At 44.4% G+C, this 18,721-nt stretch overlaps 1 protein-coding gene across 1 annotated transcript in view; it reads right to left on the bottom strand.

Moving 5' to 3' along the window:
• Positions 1-2,570: 2,570 nt before the first annotated feature.
• Positions 2,571-18,721, bottom strand: part of LOC115477560 — a 239,357-nt gene continuing 223,206 nt past the window's right edge. The window contains exons 10-11 of the mRNA XM_030214514.1: positions 14,792-15,039; positions 2,571-2,641 (exon numbers count right to left, since the gene is read on the bottom strand). Coding sequence (XP_030070374.1) covers positions 14,813-15,039 — 227 coding nt within the window. The 3' untranslated portion in view covers positions 2,571-2,641; positions 14,792-14,812. The remainder of the gene's footprint in view (positions 2,642-14,791; positions 15,040-18,721) is intronic.

The raw sequence follows: 18,721 nt of genomic DNA, 5'->3' as shown, positions 1-18,721 counted from the left end.
TGTGACCTGGATTGGCCACTGTTGGAAGCGGGATAATGGGCTAAATGGACCATTGGTGTGACCCAGTTTGGCTATTCTTATGTTCTAAAGGAAGCAACATTAGTATCTAGAGTGTGTTCCACACCCAATATTAACAATCTTGAAAACCGGGCAGACAAGAACATTGAAAAAAAAAGAAAATTGGATCTTACTCCAGTTAACAGGTGGGTGATAAATTATTAGAATACACAGAAAGCATTAGAGGGATTCATCTACTAAGAAACCATAGGACAAGCAAATGGAATCTCTTAGTGGATGGTGTGGATGGGCAGACTGGATGGGCCATTTGGCCTTTATCTGCCATCGTGTTTCTATGTTTCTATAACTTGTAAGCATGTATTTACAGAATACTGCTTACCTGGAAGCTACTCACATACCCACAAAAATGACTAGAATACAGGCATTTATGCTCATTCTTGCTGCCTAAAATTAGGCATCTCCTTATAGCATCCCATACCCCATGTGTGTTTATAAAAAAGGCTATAAAAAGGAGTCATATAAGAACATAAGAATAGCTATACTGAGTCTATCTAGTCCAGTAACCTGCTTCCAGCAGTGGCCAATTAAGGTCACAAGTACCTGGCAGAAACCCAAATCATGGCAACACTCCATACTACAAGTTACAGGGCAAGCAGTTGCTTCCCATGTCTATCTCAATAGCAGACTATGGACTTTTCCTCCAGGAACTTGTCCAAAACTTTTTCAAACCCAGATGCGATAATCAATATTACCACATCCTCTAGTAACAAGTTCCAGGGCTTAACTATTCACTGAGTGAAAAAATATTTCCTCCTCATTGTTTTAAAAGTATTTCCACGTAACTTCATTGAGCGTCCCCTAGCTTTTATACTATTTTCTGTCTTAACATAGTAACATAGTAGATGGCGGCAGAAAAAGACCTGCACGGTCCATCCAGTCTGCCCAACAAGATAAACTCATATGTGCTACTTTTTGTGTATACCTTACCTTGATTTCTACCTGTCCTTTTCAGGGCACAGACCGTATAAGTCTGCCCAGCACTATCCCCACCTCCCAACCACCAGCCCCGCCTCCCACCACCGGTTCTGGCACAGACCGTATAAGTCTGCCCAGCACCATCCCCACCTCCCAACCACCAGTCCCTCCTCCCACCACCGGCTCTGGCACAGACCGTATAAGTCTGCCCAGCACCAACCCCGCCTCCCGCCACCGGCTCTGCCACCCAATCTCGGCTAAGCTCCTTAGGATCCATTCCTTCTGAACAGGATTCCTTTATGTTTATCCCACGCATGTTTGAATTCCGTTACCATTTTCATTTCCACCACCTCCCGCGGGAGGGCATTCCAAGCATCCACTACTCTCTCTGTGAAAAAATACTTCCTGACATTTTTCTTGAGTCTGCCCCCCTTCGATCTCATTTCGTGTCCTCTCGTTCTACCGCCTTCGCATCTCCGGAAAAGGTTCGTTTGTGGATTAATACCTTTCAAATATTTGAACGTCTGTATCATATCACCCCTATTTCTCCTTTCCTCCAGAGTATACATGTTCAGGTGAGCAAGTCCCTCCTCATACGTCTTGTAACGCAAATCCCATACCATTCTCGTCTTCTCAGTCTAGGTGACCGATTATAAAATGACATATGGCCAGCAATTATCCAAGTGCTAGAATTGTTCAAAAACCACTTTTACCACTGCCACCAACCACATGAGCGCTTTTGAATATTGTCCCCTATATTTTTCATTGGTTCAGTGAAAGGTGCCATATGTCTCAGAGGATATATTCTACTTTTCTTTAGGAATGATTCTACAAGGATTCCATGTTGCTGAAACATGCTGGGCATCATATACAAGTCAAATATGTACAATCCAAAGATCAAATTCTTATTTTTCATTGTAAATAATTCATTGTAAGAGATTTAAAATCAGTTTGTATGTTTAAGCAAAGGCAGCATTAAACAGAAGACTAGGAGGAAAGAACACAATTACGCAAAAAAAAAAAAAATAGGCTTCTTAATAGTGAGACTGAAATTCTCTTCACACAGAAACTTTGTTTCACTGCCATTTGGATAATAAAAACCCTTTACAACCAAAGAATAGTTAAATTCATCACCATAATTTAATTGTAGAGAGTTATTAAAGAGCAGTTCGACTCCTCTCCTCCATTTGGCGCTGCTTTTGTATATTAAACTCAGACTAATCAAATTGTAGATTCCAAGATTACTGTATCAGCCAACCCCCATCCTTTTCAATTCATTTAATGGTCTCCTAGGTTTTTTTTTTCCCTTCTGTGTGCGTTCTTGACTGACTGACCGTGCACTGCTTAGACTCCCAACATAAAAAAAACGAATTGGAGAGGGAGAACAGTTCTCAGAAAAGAATAAAGTGTGCCTCCATTCTTAAGTTACATTTGATGTTATCGTAATTCATGAGATTTATACCGCAAGCAAGCGAGTGGTGCTTATTATTTAACTGTCCGCAGGCCCTGGGGAGGGAGAAAAGGGTGTTAGGAAGGAGGGGCTGAGAGAAAGAAAAGAAGTCTGAATTTATACTCACTGCTTCAAAAGCCCTTTTGTATTTCGCCAAATTCTCCTGGCTGAAGATGCAGTATTTTTCCAAAAAGTCGACTGCAATAGGAGACAAAAGATGAACTAGATGATTTTTAATGAAAACTTTTGCGGGGGTAATATTTTTTCTTTTGGCACTTTTAAAAAATTTGTTGCCATAAAATGCATCAATTTAAAGTCAAATTACTACTTACATCACTATGTGGAAAATAATGTAAACCTTGATTGAGAGTTATATCCTTTCTTCCAGGTAGGATTTTGATTTAAGGTTCATTGTTCAGGAATCCCTTTATTATGATTATGATTATTTTTCCCTGATCAAGGCAGGGGCGTAGCCACGGGTGGGCCTGGGTGGGCCGGGGCCCACCCACTTTGGCCTCAGGCCCACCCAGCAACAGTGTACGCTGCAGGCCTTCTTTCCCTCAGGCCCTCCCTCCCCTTCGGGCAGCGCCACAGTCTACCTGTACAGGAAAGCTGCACGGCACCGGGTCGTCCTGCCGCTACGCTGCTGCCCTCCACTCCGTTGTCATCATCTTTCTGGCACAGAGTTGTTACTCGTTCTTCTGCTGCTTATCTGCAGTGGATCCTTCAAGAAGGCGGGGCCAGGGCAGAGGAAGCAGTCGCAGCAGCATACAGCCCTGGCAGCGCGCGGATCCGCTGCAGATAAGCAGCAGAAGAACGAGTAACACCTCTGTGCAAGAAAGATGATGACAACGGAGCGGAGGGCAGCAGCGTAGCGGCAGGACGACCCGGTGCCGTGCAGATTTCCTGTACAGGTAGACCGGCGCTGCCCAAAGCGGAGGGAGGGCCTAAGGGAAAGAAGGCCTGCAGCCAGCATGTCAGTGAGTGGTGGCTGGGGAAAAGGAGGGAAAAAAACCTGCAGCATGCTGGCGGGTGGTAGGTTTGTTTTGTGTGTGTGTGTGCTGGTGGGGGGGGGGGGTCAGGGAGAGACAGGAGTACTGTTGGGATGAGGGAGTGAGACAGGTAGGGGGAGGGACGGAGAGATGCTGCAAGGGAAAAGAGAGGGAAAATGGTTGGATATGGGTATGATGGGGAGAGGGAGGGAAAGGGCATGAGAGAAAACAACGTGGTGTACATGAAAGTGGAAGGGAGGGAGAGATGAGAGGGGAAATGTTGAACATGGCATTGAGGTGAGGGAAAGGAAGGATGGAGAGATGGTGGGGGGGGGGGGGGGGGGAGAGAGATGTTAAACCAGGGTGTTCAAGGCAGGGAGAGGGAGAAAAGTTGGAGATGAAGAAGGTGGAGAAGAGGAGAGGAAAGGAGAGATGCACAAGCGGGGAAGGGAGAAAGAGGGAAGATGGATCCAGGGAGAGAAGATAGACAATGGATGGTAGGGAAGAGAGAGGGAAAATGCTGGACAATGGGGGAGGGGAGAGAGATGGGACAGGAAGATGCTGGTGGTGGGAGGTTAAAGGTATAGGGAAATAGGCTATGAGGGTGAGGAGGGTAGAAAGAGGGAACAGATGCTTGGCTGGGGGGGGGGGGGGGGAGAGAAAAAATTTTGTGCCCACCCACATTGTGCTCAGGCCCACCCAAAATTGGCTGTCTGGCTACGCCACTGGATCAAGGCCTAAAATCAAAGTCAGATAAGAAAGAGGGCTATTTAGCTTGAATAATGCAAAAGACCCCATATACCTGAAGCCACATGCTGGGTGAAGGGAAGATTCATTTTATAGTATTTCGTTATTATATACTTTGGTGGACTTCAATTTGGTTTTAAATTCATGAAGAGTTTTACCCCTGTGCTGCTGCAATCAGTCCAGTCTTAGAGTTTTGAGGCACAATAAACACAACTGAATTACCAAAAGACCATGGGAAATGCCGCTGTTTGCTTGATGACACATCATTAATAGTGCCCACTCTTCTGAAAGAATAAACACTCACAAAAAAATGGCTCACAAGTCACAGAGTGTGTACTATTTCCAAAAGAGCACACATATAGGCACCATTGTGCATAGTAACATGGAGGGAGGGGCGTGTTCGGAAAATGGCCAACTCAGAATCGGGATGTTTAGCTCATTATATCCAAAAAAAACCCACATCTAGCTTAGTGCCATTTTTGAACAGGAAAGAAATCTGGGTTTCCCTTTTGAAAATGGCTCTAAGATTTGCACAGAAGATGTCTACATAGAAGAACCATTTTCCAAAGTGACACATCCAAATTAGAGAAACACCAAAACCCAGGATCTAGAATGTCTGTCTGGCATCATTTTGAGAGAAATGGTCACACAGACTTCCCTGCAGATCAGAAGGGTAGCCCAGTGGTCAGTACATTGGCCTTTAAACAATGGAATTCAGGAACAATTCACACCATTTATTTATTTATTACATTTGTATCCCGCACTTTCCCACAGATAGCAGGTTCAATGCGGCTTACATAGTAAATAGAATTTCAAAGTCTTGAAGGAGAATATTACAAGTTGTAGTAAACATAGTGATAGTGGGGTTTTGAGGATATGTGAATTGAACACGGAGAGGTGAAGAAAGATAGGATGAGCAAAAGGAAAAGAGATTGGGAGGGGTAAGGAGTAGGAAGGATGGAGAGGAAAAGATTAAGGGATGAGCATAAGGCGATTGGGAGACATGGTCTAAGGTATAATAATCATCAGGACAGGAATCATGTGGGTGGGCTTAAAAAGTTAAGTTGGGTCATTAGGGTAAGCTTTCTTGAAGAGATGGGTCTTCAACATTTTTCTGAATGGTAGATGGTCGTTGATTGTTCAGATGGATCTTGGCAGAGCGTTCCAAAGCTGGCTGCCCAAAAAGGAGAAACTGGATGCATAGGAGGTCTTGTATTTAATACCTTTTCAGTTGGGAAGGTGTAAATTGAGGTAAGTACGAGAACATGATGATCTGTTTCTGGTTGGGAGGTCGATGAGGTTATTCATGTAATTAGGGGATTCTCCATATATGATCTTATGGATCAGAGTGTGGACTTTAAAATTTATTCTTTCTCTGATGGGGAGCCAATGAAGCTTCTCTCAAAGAAGTGTTGTGCTTAACTCTTTTGCTTTGTATTATGAGCCTCACTGTACCCAACTGTACACTATTACATTCGCCTTCCATCCTACAGGTGTCTCCTATATTTAGATAGAGTAGGTAATTTGGTGGTTTTGGAGGGCTCACAATTTCCGCCAGAAGTGCATAGGTAGAGTGGGATTTGGACCTGGATCCCCTTATTTACAGTCCATTGCACCGACCACTAGGCTACTCCTGGGAGCTGCTTTGTGCTCTGTTGAGTATGCCCATAATACCTGATAATGTCATAGCCCTTTCAGTTCTTAGGGGGGTAGGAGGTGGACAGCATCCACTGGAGGATTAAGAAGGGGTCAAGCCTTAATCTAACCAGTGTTCAGCTGGTCATTCAGAGCATCTTTGTTTATTTATTTACTTACTTACTTATTTTACTTGGACACGACTGAAACAGATCTAGATAAAAACATACTTATTTTTAGACTAGGATGTGTCTTCCTGTTCCATTATCGCTGAAAGACAGCTTAATTTTGAGGCTGCCCTAGTCCCGCCCAAAACACATCCCCTTTGCTATTTGGACAAACTCAGTGGAAAATGTCCATATTCTGTCTGTTCGAAAATCATGATTTAGATGTTTTCAGCAGATGGATGGGATGTATCTTTGGCTGTTTATCTGCTTCAAAAATGAGTATCATAATACCATAGAGGGACATTTTTGAAAGGATATACAAGTCAGAATAGAGACGTCATTGTCAGAACGTCCCAAACGAACATCCATCTAACATGTATTTTCAAAGAGGAAATACATTAAGGGGGGTATTTTATTTATTTATTTGTTACATTTGTATCTCACATTTTCCCACCTATTTGCAGGCTCAATGTGGCTTACATAGTACCGGAGAGGCGTTTGCAGACTCCAGTGTAAATAATGGATTGATGTTATGTTAAGAATAAAGTTCATGTGGTACAGCCACATAAGGGAATCGTACAACGGAAGAGGTGTGTTATGTACATTACGTATTTTAGTTTTGTTGAGTAGCAGAGATCAGGCATTTATGTTGGATTGGTAGGGTATGCCTTTTTGAACAGGTAAGTTTTTAGTATTCTCCGGAAGTGTAGATGGTCGTACATGGTTTTCAAGGCTTTTAGTACTGCGTTCCACAATTACTAAAGCTTAACTCGAGTTATCTGCAGCAGGGCCCATTTTATTCCTATGGGCCCTGCTACAGATAACTCAAGCTATCCTCTAGAAAAAGACCCCCTAAGATTTCCTGTTTGAAAATATGTGAAATGGATGTCTGTGTGCTGGAGACGTCCAGCACGAACAGCCATTTTACAAACTGGAACATCCAAATTATGAACAGGGGTAAACAAGGGACATGGATATTTTTATGGCAGCAGAAAATGGCCACACAAATGTCCAGTCAAACCAACGAAAAGAAGGTCCAAGTCTCCCGTAAAAACCACAAGAAACATCAAAGAGAACGGAAGATAACCAAGATAGACCAGATACAAATCGCAAAGAGTAAGAGCACCAAAATAATTTTTTATTAGGACCCTACACGGTCCGTGTTTCGGCCAACCGGCCTTCTTCAGGGGTCTTCAAATTGACTTATACATATGTGCCTCCAGAATTCTCATGGAATGAGAGATACAAATGCTGGTGCTATCCGATATCAAACATAGACACGAATGCCTATAAAAAATGTCCATGCAGAGCAGAGGAGCAGCCTAGTGGTTAATGCAGTGGACTGTAAACTAGAGAATGACACGGGGACGGGGAACTGCAGTAACCGTGAGGATGGGGACAGGGACAGAGCTTGCGGAGACGGGGTGGGGACGGGGACAGATCCAACGGGGATGGGGCAGGGATGGGGACAGAGCCCACAGGTTCATTTTCTAGTTGGAAGGGTAGAGGGTGGTGGTGGGAAGGAGGGGTAGTATAGCTGCTCCTTGCTATTATTGTTTTCTAATTATACACAAGTTAGAAGCATATTGTTCCTTTTTATACTTTAATAAAAAGATTTAAATATAAAATCTTGTGTTCAAGGCTTCTGTAGATGAGGACAGAGCCCACGGGGATGGGACGGGGACAGAACCTGCAGGGAGCAGGCGAGGATGGAGACAGGGTCTGCGGGAATGGAGCGGGGACGGGGACAAACTTTGTCCCCGTGTCATTCTCTACTGTAAATCAAGGAACCCAGGTTCAAATGCCACTTTAATTCTTTTTTTTGATGTAACTGTGAGCCCTCCATGAACGGAAATAAACTTACTGTACCTAAATATACACCACTTCAATAGCCTTCAGGCTTGCAGGTGGCTTATATATTTAGGTTCAGTAGGTATTTTTCTGTTCCTGGAGGGCACACAATTTAAAAATAATAATAATTAAAAAAAGTGTTAAAGTGGAGGAGTGGCCTAGTGGTTAGGGTGGTGGACTTTGGTCCTGGAGAACTGAGGAACTGAGTTCAATTCCCACTTCAGGCACAGGCAGCTACTTGTGACTTTGGGCAAGTCACTTAACCCTCCATTGCCCCATGTAAGCTGCATTGAGCCTGCCATGAGTGGGAAAGCGTGGGGTACAAATGTAACAAAAAAAAAGTGGGATTTGAACCTGGGTCCCTTGGTTTACAGTCTGCTGTACTAATCACCAGACCACCCCCTCAAATCTGTGTGTTGCTCTGTTTAGGTTAGGTATAGTACTTGCAGCTGACACAGAGCCTGTTTTTCCTTTCCAGTTTCACGTTCAAGGGAGAGGGATGGGGACAGCAACCGCTGGGAGATTAAAGAGGTATCATGCCTAAATCCCTCCAGTGGCCAGCTGCTCAATTAGAGAACCGTTTTTTTACCCTAGATATGATTGAAACAGGTCTAAATAAGGATGTCCTTCTTTTAAAACTTTGGTGTTTCCTTCCCTTTGGCAATCGCTGTTGGATGTCCTGATTTTGGGCCATCCCTAGTCCCACCCAAAACATGCCCACAACACTTCCCTTTGCTATTTGAATTTTCGGCAGTGTCAGAATCCAAACCCTGCCCCCACCCTCTGTCATCTGCCAGTCAAACAGTTTTTAATCTAGTTCTTCACTTTAGGTCTTAACTTCGGTCTGATAAGTTTACTGATGAGCCTTCTATGAGGAACCATATCAAATGCTTTGCTGAAATCCAGGTAGACTGCATCTAAAGCACGTCCTCAATCCAATTCTCTGGTCACCCAGTCAAAGGAATCAATCAGATTTGTTTGGCATGATTCTTTTGGTAAAAACATATTGCCTCGGATCCTTTAATCCATTGGATTCCAGGTAGTTCACTATTCTTTTTTTTTTTTTTTAATATTTATATATTTTATTTATCATCCATCTATATAAACAATAAATGTTGGATACAGAAATATAATGGTTCACAACTTCATAGAAAAAAGGAAAAAAAAATTGTTTCATTTAGACCACAACTTAAGACAAGATACAAGGCAAAAATATTAGGAAAAGGAAAACAAATACAAGCAGGATCATAAAAGGCAATCCGCAGCCAGACTTCAGCGAGTTCTAACACCCTATTGGGTTACCTGGGTCGAACATTCTACACTTTCTTTGGAAATCAAGAATTCCTTCAATTTCTTGGGATCCATAAACATATATGTAACTGAATTTAATGTTATTATACAACGACAGGGAAAAACTAATTTAAACAATCCTCCCATAGCCAAAATTTTGGATTTTAAACCGAGAAACTCTCACCGACGGGCTTGAGTCTCCCTATTCAAATCTGGAAAAATTTGAATGGTTTGCCCAAGAAATTTACTGTTCAAAGATTTAAAATAAAGCTTAAAGATATTTGTTTTATCCATTTCCAGTGCAAATGAAACGATAAGAGTAGTTCTTTCCGTAATTAATTCCAATGAGTTTTCTAGAAACTCTGTAATATTAAGTTCTGGTTGCTGTGACTGAGGATTCAGCGGATTCACTGTTCTCCCGGTTATGTACTGTGTTCGGGTAATAGGCGGAAATTCCTCTGCTGGTATACCCAGAATTTCTCTGAAATATTTTCTCAACATGTCCATAGCTGGGATTAATGGCGACTTAGGGAAATTAATAAACCTCAAATTATTTTTTTCCCCTGATTCTCAAGAAATTCTATCCTTCGCCACATTTCCCGCAAAGTTTTTTAAAGTGGAAAGTTCAGTTCTCAAAGACTCAATTTGCACTTCTTGGGTTTGAAAATTATCCACAAGTTGATTTTGCTGGTGTTTTAATTTATCAATATCTTGTGAAAAATCACGAGTTACCTGAGAAATCATGGCGTTCAACTATTCTTTCCTTCAGCAGAGCCTCCATTATTTGTCCAACCACAGACGTGAGACTTACCAACCGGTAGTTTCCAATTTCTTCTTTGTTACCACTTCAGTGAAGAGGGATCACATTCACTGTTCTCCAATCCCATGAAACCTCTTCTGTCTCCAAGGATTTATTAAACAAATCTTTGTGAGAACCCATCAGATCCTGTCTAAGATCCTGTCTCAATGTCCTGGGATGGATCTCGCCTGGTCTGATGGCTTTATCCACTTTTAGTTTTTCAAGTTGTTCATAAATACTTTCTTCCGTGTACAATGCAGTATCTGCTCCATTCCCATATATGCCTTTATCAGCCAGAGAGGTCCTTCTCCAGAATTTTCTTCTGTGATCACATGTGTGAATAATGCATAAATGCACGCACTATCAGGAAAGAATGAGAACTCTTCATGAGCTGTGTGCACTCTTTGCAAACAGTGCACACATTTTTGGAAGACTGTGGGTTAAATGTGTGCAGACTTTCCAAAACAGTGTGCACTCTTTCTGTAAGAGTGCACATTACATATGATATTGCTCCCATAATAAACAATTTTTAACAAAACAAACATTCACATAAACAGCATGGGAAACTAAACGAAATGAAAGTTTTTGGGTTGTGCACTCCTATAGGCAAAGTCTACAGGTAGCTACTATACATCTTTACTTCTGCCACACAGTAGCTACTATGTCATCAGCAGGGTCAGAGGCAGTTTCAAAGGGCCACTGCCCAGCCAGCCATAATTTCAGGTTAGGGGAGGCAGCTGAGTGTCTATTCCTAAGGGCATCCAATGGTATAAATCTTCTATTGCCTGAGTAATTGCAGCTTAAGAATCTTGGTACCAGAACCACAATAGAAGCTGGTTTGGATTCAGCTGGAAACCTTAAGGTGCATGTAATACCCTGAGCGGGGGTTGAGGATGGGCTTCGAAATAACACAACCAAAGGTATATAAACAAAATTAATGGTTTATTAACTGAATCCTGGGACTTGTTATGTAACAGGGCCAGGAACACAAGGTGAAACACTTCTGCAGTTCAGTAAATACGGTCTCAAGCAGGACTCTGGCTTACAGACCCAAAACACAGTCTGTGGCTGGTAGGGCTGCCATGCCCCAAACACAGCCTGTACGTTCTTCTCAGTTCTATCAGAGCTCCAGGTCTGGTTCCAGCCACACCTCAAAGCAAGGCCTGCTAATCTCAAATCAGGAAACAAAAGTGGCTTACCTTAGCCAGGTCACGATCATTAGACATAAGCTGTAATGGCATATGCTGGGGCTTCCATTCTTCCTTCCCTGGGCCTCCTCAGTCTGGCCTTGCCATTTATACTTCCTGGTTCTGACTCCACCCCTCCCAGCTGACTTCCTCCTGGGGCTGGACCAGTGATCTTAAGGTGTCTCAGGCTACTTGAGGGACTATTCTTAAGAGTGAGGGGCAGTGTTCTATAAACCCCCTCATAGAGCAAGAAAAGGCTGTTTGGTCAAGCCCCATCATATATGAATAATCGTATTGAATTACCCCCTCATAATGCTGTTTAATTATCCAGTCCCCATGTCCTTGTGCCGCTGTGCCGGAGGGGCTGTGGGGGCTTGGGAGGCACTAGGCCACCAGGGTCTTGCTGTTGGAGAGGGGTCCAGGGGTCCCACAGACTTCCAGCCCCTGTGTTTGACAGGTCTGGGCTTTTGACAGCCCGGACCTGTCTAACAAGTGTAGGAGGACAATCCTCCTGCACAGTACCCCTATAATCAGAGCTAATAGCATGCTTAAAATTACAATCTATTAGTTCTGATCATAGGGGCAATAGCCACTTGCTGTTCAGGTGCTAATTTTAGAGCGCTGTTTGGAACAGCGAGTGGCTTCTGATCATCTGGTCCTCAGTGCCTGGTAATGTAGTTTCGCTAAATGATTAACCCATCAGTGCCCACTGTTTCCATATGGGAACAAATCAATTTGTTCCCATATGGCTTATTATGGGAACATTGGGCACTAATGGGTTAACACAGGAACACCCGCTTTCTGCCCCCTAGACACACCCCCTCCAAGAAAAATGTAAGCATATTTTTTAGCGTGCGGTTAGCACACGCAGATTTGGAATTTACCACAGGATGCCTGAGCACATCCCATGGTATTATTATTTTAAGCAGTGATAAGCACATGAAAGCACTTACCAGAGCTTAGGAAATGACCCCTTAGTGAAATACATCTAAAAAGAGTGTACTAAAATTGTATTTTATATTGTGAAAGTTCCAAAAAAAACACATTTTTCTTAGCTTCCCAAAGCATCAAAAGAAATCCCTACATTTTCAAACGATAAATCCTAAGATCAGAAGCCCTAAAGGAGGAATTTGCTTGTCTTATATATTTCTTAACTAGTCAAAAGGTTTCTTAGCTGTCTGGTAAGAAGTAAGCATCAACATATAAAATATAAATGACTCTAAATTCTGAAAAAAAAATTTAATTACCGTATTCCAAACAATTAAAAATTACAGCAGGTTCATCCTCTAAAAGGCAGCAAATTAAATGACCTCTGAGATCTGTGTTTTTCTTCAAACACTCTCAAGCAAAATAAGTACTCTATGACGGGATTTTTCCTGTGTATGAAATAAAGGTTTTGAAGGAGGTAAGCTTAATTTCTTACTTGCTTGACCCACCAGAGGCAGCTGGTAAAAACTTGATCACATCAAGTCAATTCAAAGGCAGTGACTCTGCTTTCCCTGAACAAAATCACAAAAAAGCCTTTTGTTTCTGCAAACTCGGGTCTTATCAGTTCATCCCGTCACTCACACTTCCATCAGTTCACTCACAAATCCTCCTGGATTTATTCCAGATGTATCAAGCTTTCTGGAAATAATGGTACAAGCGAAGAGGCTAGTCGACTATCAACTCCATGCTCTGGGTAATACCAATGGGAAATTATTCACACAAAAGGTGCGCTGGGCTGACAAATGAAGAGAGCGCTTTGGCCTATTGAAGATGGGAGGACTTGGACAAAGCTAACACACTAATACGGGAACAGCTAGCTTTATCTGATTACACTCTAGCGTTTGATGACTCTCCCCCACACCCATCCACCCACACACACTTTGGCTTGGATAGAACAGGTTGCTTTTTTTTGGCGTGCGGTGTAGCATGAAATGGTAGCCTAGAGAATTAGTACATCTGAAAACACACGGTGATCACTTTGCCAAAAGAAAAGTAATTTGTCATGCTTTAAGATGAAATGTCAGCCCAAGCAATGACTAATAAACACATGAAGTATTCTTTTTTTCTTCTTTTAGATTATTATATTTATTGAATTTATGAAACAAATGACAGGAGATACATTCTTTCCAAGGTCAAGTCCACCATCATCAAACTCACAAAAATATATGGAATAAATATTCAGCCAGCGGTGGTCAGTGTTTTTTGGCTGCCGGCGGGTGTTATGTCTGGATATTTATTATCAAGCCATGTCTGGGCACCGGCACTGAATATCCAGGAATGTTTTTGTTAAGTCTGTTACTGTATTTGGATTGTTTTGGTTCATTGTTGTTTTCTTATATCCTTCTTTGATTGTCAATTTCTGCAACAGTTTGGCCAATAAAGATTCAATTAAAAAGAAATATCCAGGAATATGTGGGTGGCTATCACTCATCCAGTTAAGTGCAATATTCAGCCATTGAATATCTCTCTCTCTCTCTGCCGGCATGTACCTGGTTAGTAGCACCTAATAACTGGATTAATGTCTTTGAATATTGGCCTCTATCCCCCAGATTCTATAGCGTGCCTAGAGATCCCTGTTGAAATCCAAGCATATTCTGTAACAACACACGTAATTTAATTGGCTTAACAAGCTAATCAGCATTGTTAACCGCACTTAACAAGCAATAATGAGCACTAATTGGCAATAATTAGAACTTACCTGCACAACCCCTTAAGCGTATTCTGTAAAACACTGTGCCTAAATTTTAATGCGCGCAGGCAAAAAGGGGTGTGGTTATGGGCATTGTGGGTGTTTCAACATTTACATGCATTGTTATAGAATATGGCCATCTGTACCTTAATCTACATGCCAGGATTTACACCATAATTTCATTGATGTAAATGGAGACGCATAGTTTTCCGTACTAGGATATCAACTATATCTAAGTTCCGCTTATAGAATACACTTAAGCGGAAATGTTTGCACGTGGATTTTCTAGGCGCCATGTGTAGAATCTGGCCCTACATGTTTTAAAATTCATAAACCAAGCCAATAAAACAAGTGAATGGGATGACAAATAAGCATGTGCACCAGTAGCGTAGCTACGTGGGGCCTGGGCCCTCGTAGATTTGGCCCTGGACCCCCCCTGCCAACGATCCACCTGAACCCCCTCCCGCCGCCAACCCGCCGTCGTCATTGCCTGCCTTTGCTGGTGGGGGACCCCAACCCCTGCCAGCCGAGGTCCTCTTCTTCTCACAAAAGGCTTCCTTCTGATTCTGACTCACAGAACGAAGCCTTGCGGATCAGCTGATCTGCAAGGCTTCGTTCTGTGAGTCTGACATCTTACACGTACAACAAGCAGGACGTCAGAAACAGAAGGAAGCCTTTTGTGAGAAGAAGAGGACCTCGGCTAGCGAGGTTGGGGTCCCCCACTAGCAAAGGTAGGCGACGGCGGGTTGGCGGCGGGAGGGGGGGGTCGAGAGGGTCAGCGACAGAGGGGGCAAAGTCGGCAATGGCGGGAGGCGGGGGGTGGTCGCAGCGCCAGGGGGGGCTAAATGTGCCCCTCACCCTGGGCTCTGGACCCCCCTCCCGCCGAAGTCTGGCTATGCCCCTGATGTGCACAATGGCATTTACTGTCAAAACATCTTTATATAACTTTTGCTATTGAGTTTTCCTCCAAAATTTAAAAAGACTTTAAAACATAGGAACTTACAGTCTTCAAATTTGGAGATATTCATATGTTCAACAAATCGATTTCCAATCGGAAACTGGGACTTCTGCAATTCCGAGTAAATATGCAAGGCCCGAGCTTGCCTCTCTTCAGCCTTAAACTGATGCTCTGTTTCTTGCAGAGTCTTGTGATCTGGTTTAATGTTTCTCCCCTACCGGAATCTCCAATCTTCTCTGTTTTCACATAGCAGCTGTCTTCTCTTTTATGGGAACGGATCTCAGATTTTGATGCTATAGAAAATAAAATATTAGAAAAGCATTTGTGTTGGGACAAATTTGGACCAGTGATTTTATAGTAATGCTACAATTCTAAGAAAGGAGGTGGAAGGGGAAATGAACATTGAGTAATTTTAAATGAATGGAACCAGAGAGCGACTACAAAAACTTGAATGTGGACTGCCCAAACTGAAGGAAATCCTTCTTTCCCCCCCCCCCCCCCCAAATTCTATAAATGGCTCTCAAAATTGCACACGCAAATTTGAGCATGTGCCCAATTTCCTAGTGCAATTTAATTAAACAATGAACCAATTAGCACCAATACAATTAGCTAACAATCAATTATTGGTGCTAATTGGCAACCATTTGCATTTATGTAACCATCTTCCCTAGTAGGTATTCTATAAAGATGTGCGTGCAAAGTTTTAAGCTTGGAATCCGATAAGGGGGCATGGCAATGGGAAGGGCATGGTTATGGAATACAGCAGATTCGTGCCTAAGGAGTTATACCAGATTTCAGTTGCTGTAAACCCTCATGCCCAAAATTGGGTGTGGATCCCACTGCTAAGTGTTATTCTATAAATGACACCCAACTCTGAGCACTGTTTATAGAATAGTGCTTAATGCTCATTTTTTCGGCTCCCAAATTTCGGTGCCATTTGAGGGTCTTTTACTAAGTGGCGGTAAGCCCAAAGCGGGTTTACCGCTCACTAATCTGGAATTACCGTAGTAGTCCAGCGGTAGTTCCCACCCCAGCTTGCACCATATCTGGTGCTACAAAAATATTTTTATTTTTGTGGTACCGGTGTTTACCTGATGGTAACTGGGCAGTGCTGTGAGCTGCCCCATTCCCGCCAGGTTAGTGCAGGTGCCCTTACCGCCACCTCAGGGACGGTAAGTGTTCCCCTCCAAAATGGCCACGCGGCAAGTGGTTCACTTACCGCACGGCCATTTCTTAGGAAAAAAAATGACAGCCTTTACATCCTGAGGTAAAAGGGGGTCTCAGCGTGCATCAAAAACACGCACTGATGCCAGCGCAGGCCCCCCTTTTACCGCAGCTTAGTAAAAGGGGCCCTTAGTCTTCTGTGTGCTACAGAACTTTTGCAGCCCAATAATCAAAAGGGCCTAACTGCTTAGAATTGGCCACTACAGGTACAATTCTATAAGTGGGCACCTTCTTTTAGGTGCCCTAATAACATGTGACAGGAGCGTATTCTATAACAACACCTGAGTGTCCAGATTCCATTTTAGAATAGTGAAATCAGTGGCGTAGCTAGATGGGGCGCCAGGGGAGCGGTCGCTTCCCCAAACGGACTTCTGCCGGCGCCTATTTTTTCCTTGTCGTGTTGCATTGAAAATGTGCGCTGGTTCCGCCGGAAGTTCGGTCTCGCGCCGCTTTCGCTCCCCCTGCGCCGTCAACCTGGCTGCGCTTCTGAGCGAAACCCAATAGTGAACCCCAATATTGGCATGCTTAACATTTGGGTGCCTGCAGTTACACCAGCCATAGAACCGGTTTAACTGTGGGCACCTAAGGAGAGGGCACATGAAACATACATGATTCTGTAAGTTATGCGTGTAAGCGGGAGCACTGCTCATGTCTTGCCCCCTTAAAGTGATGGATTATAGCATTTATATATACCCTTATAGAATTGCACTTAGGGCACTTACCATATCCTATATAATAACTAGTAAAAAAGGCCCGTTTCTGACACAAATGAAATGGGCGCTAGCAAGGTTTTCCTCGGAGTGTGTATGTTTGGGAGAGTGTATGTGAGAGTGACTGTTTGAGAGTCAGAGTGAAAGTGTGAGTGTGTGAGAGAGAGAGTGAGTCTGGGTGTGAGTGTGTTTGTGAGAGAGTGTGTGTGTGAGAATGAGAGTGTGTGCAAGTGTGTATGTGAGACACAGTGTGAGAGAGAGTGTGTGTGTGTGGGCGAGAGAGAGAGTGTGTGTGAGACACAGATTCTCTGTGAGAGTGAGTGTATGAGACCAAGCGAGCGTGTGAGTGACTGTGTGGCACATAGAGCGTGAATGTGATACAGTGTGAGACAGAGTGTGTGAGAGTGAGAGTGAGAGTCAGAAAGACGTTGTATATGAGAGAGAGAGTGTGAGCCCTGCCCTCCCAATCCATGCCCATCTGTCCCCTGCCCCCTCCATTAATCCTTTTCCAGCAGTTCCCCTCTCTCCCTGAGCCCTGCCCTCCCAATCCATGCCCATCCATGCTTCTCTGTCACCTGTCCCCTCCATTCATCCCTATCCAGCAATTCCCCTCTCTCCCTGAGGCCTGCCCTGCAATCCATATCCATCCATGCCCATCTGTCCCCTCCATTCATCCCTATCCAGCAATTCCCCTCTCTCCATGAGCCCTGCCCTCCCAATCCATGCCCATCCATGCTCCTCTGTCCCCTGCCCCCTCCATTCATCCCTTTCCAGCAATTCCCCTCTCTCCCTGAGCCCTGCCCTCCCAATCCATGCCCATCATGTTTCTCTGTCACCTGCCCCTCCATTCATCCCTATCCAGCAATTCCCCTCTCTCCCTGAGCCCTGCCCTGCAATCCATATCCATCCATGCCCATCTGTCCCCTCCATTCATCCTTATCCAGCAATTCCCCTCTCCCTGAGTCCTGCCCTTCCAATCCATGCCCATCCATGCTCCTCTGTCACCTGGCCCCTCCATTCATCCCTATCCAGCAATTCCCCTCTCTCCTTGAGGCCTGCCCTGCAATCCATATCCATCCATGCCCATCTGTCCCCTCCATTCATCCCTATCCAGCAATTCCCCTCTCTCCCTGAGCCCTGCCCTCCCAATCCATGCCCATCCATGCTCCTCTGTCTCCTGCCGCCTCCATTCATCCTTTTCCAGCAAGTCCCCTCTCTCCCTTCCATGACCCCCCCTCGCATCCATGCTCCTCTCGCTCCCATGTCCCAGCCTGGGCCGCCCTCTTCCCCCCCCCCTTTCGCATCCATGCCCCCCCCTTCGCATCCATGCTGTCGTTTCTCCCCTGCCCTCCCGCTCCCATTGTTCTTCTTTACTGGCCACCCTCTTCTCTCCCCCCAACATCCCTTTTTGTTTTTTTTCTTCTTTTTAAATTTACCTCTGTGGCGGTTCCGGCAGCGAAGCGTCAGGGATGGAGGCGGCGCTCCCGATGTCTAGCTTTCCCTTCGCTGTGTTCCGCCTTCTTTTGACGTCATCCTTGACGTCAGAAGAAGGCGGAACACAGCGAAGGGAAGGCTAGACGTCGGGAGCGCCGCCTCCTTCCCTGACGCTTCGCTGCCGGATTTGTTTGTTTTTTTTTTCCGCCCTCGACGTCATGACGTTTGACGCGAGGGCGGGGCAGAGACGGCTGGCTGGCTTGAAGGCTTCACACCACGAATCCACGAACCCTTCAGCCTGGGAGTGACGTCAGATGGCTTCATGGCTTCAGAACGTTGTCCTCAGAACGTTGAGGGTGCGTTTTATTATATTAGATTCTCACCTCCAACGTTCTGACTTGCCTGGGACCGTGGCTCATTCCGAGTTGGTCTGCTAGGCTCCGTAGATCAGGCTGACATCACCGTAGCCATTATGATGTCAATTTCAGAACCCGGGGGGAAAAAAACAAACATGCCTCACAGCTGATCCATGTCCAGAGGAGGGTCGCTGGACATGGGTGGCAGGAGGGGGGCAGGGGAGCGAGGAGGTTCGCTGGACATGGGTGGC

The sequence above is a fragment of the Microcaecilia unicolor genome, chromosome 9 (genome assembly GCF_901765095.1).
Source record: "Microcaecilia unicolor chromosome 9, aMicUni1.1, whole genome shotgun sequence".
In the NCBI taxonomy this organism is placed as follows: Eukaryota; Metazoa; Chordata; class Amphibia; order Gymnophiona; family Siphonopidae; genus Microcaecilia; species Microcaecilia unicolor.
The sequence above is the reverse complement of the archived record's forward strand: the minus strand, read 5'-3'. Positions and strand labels throughout refer to the sequence as shown.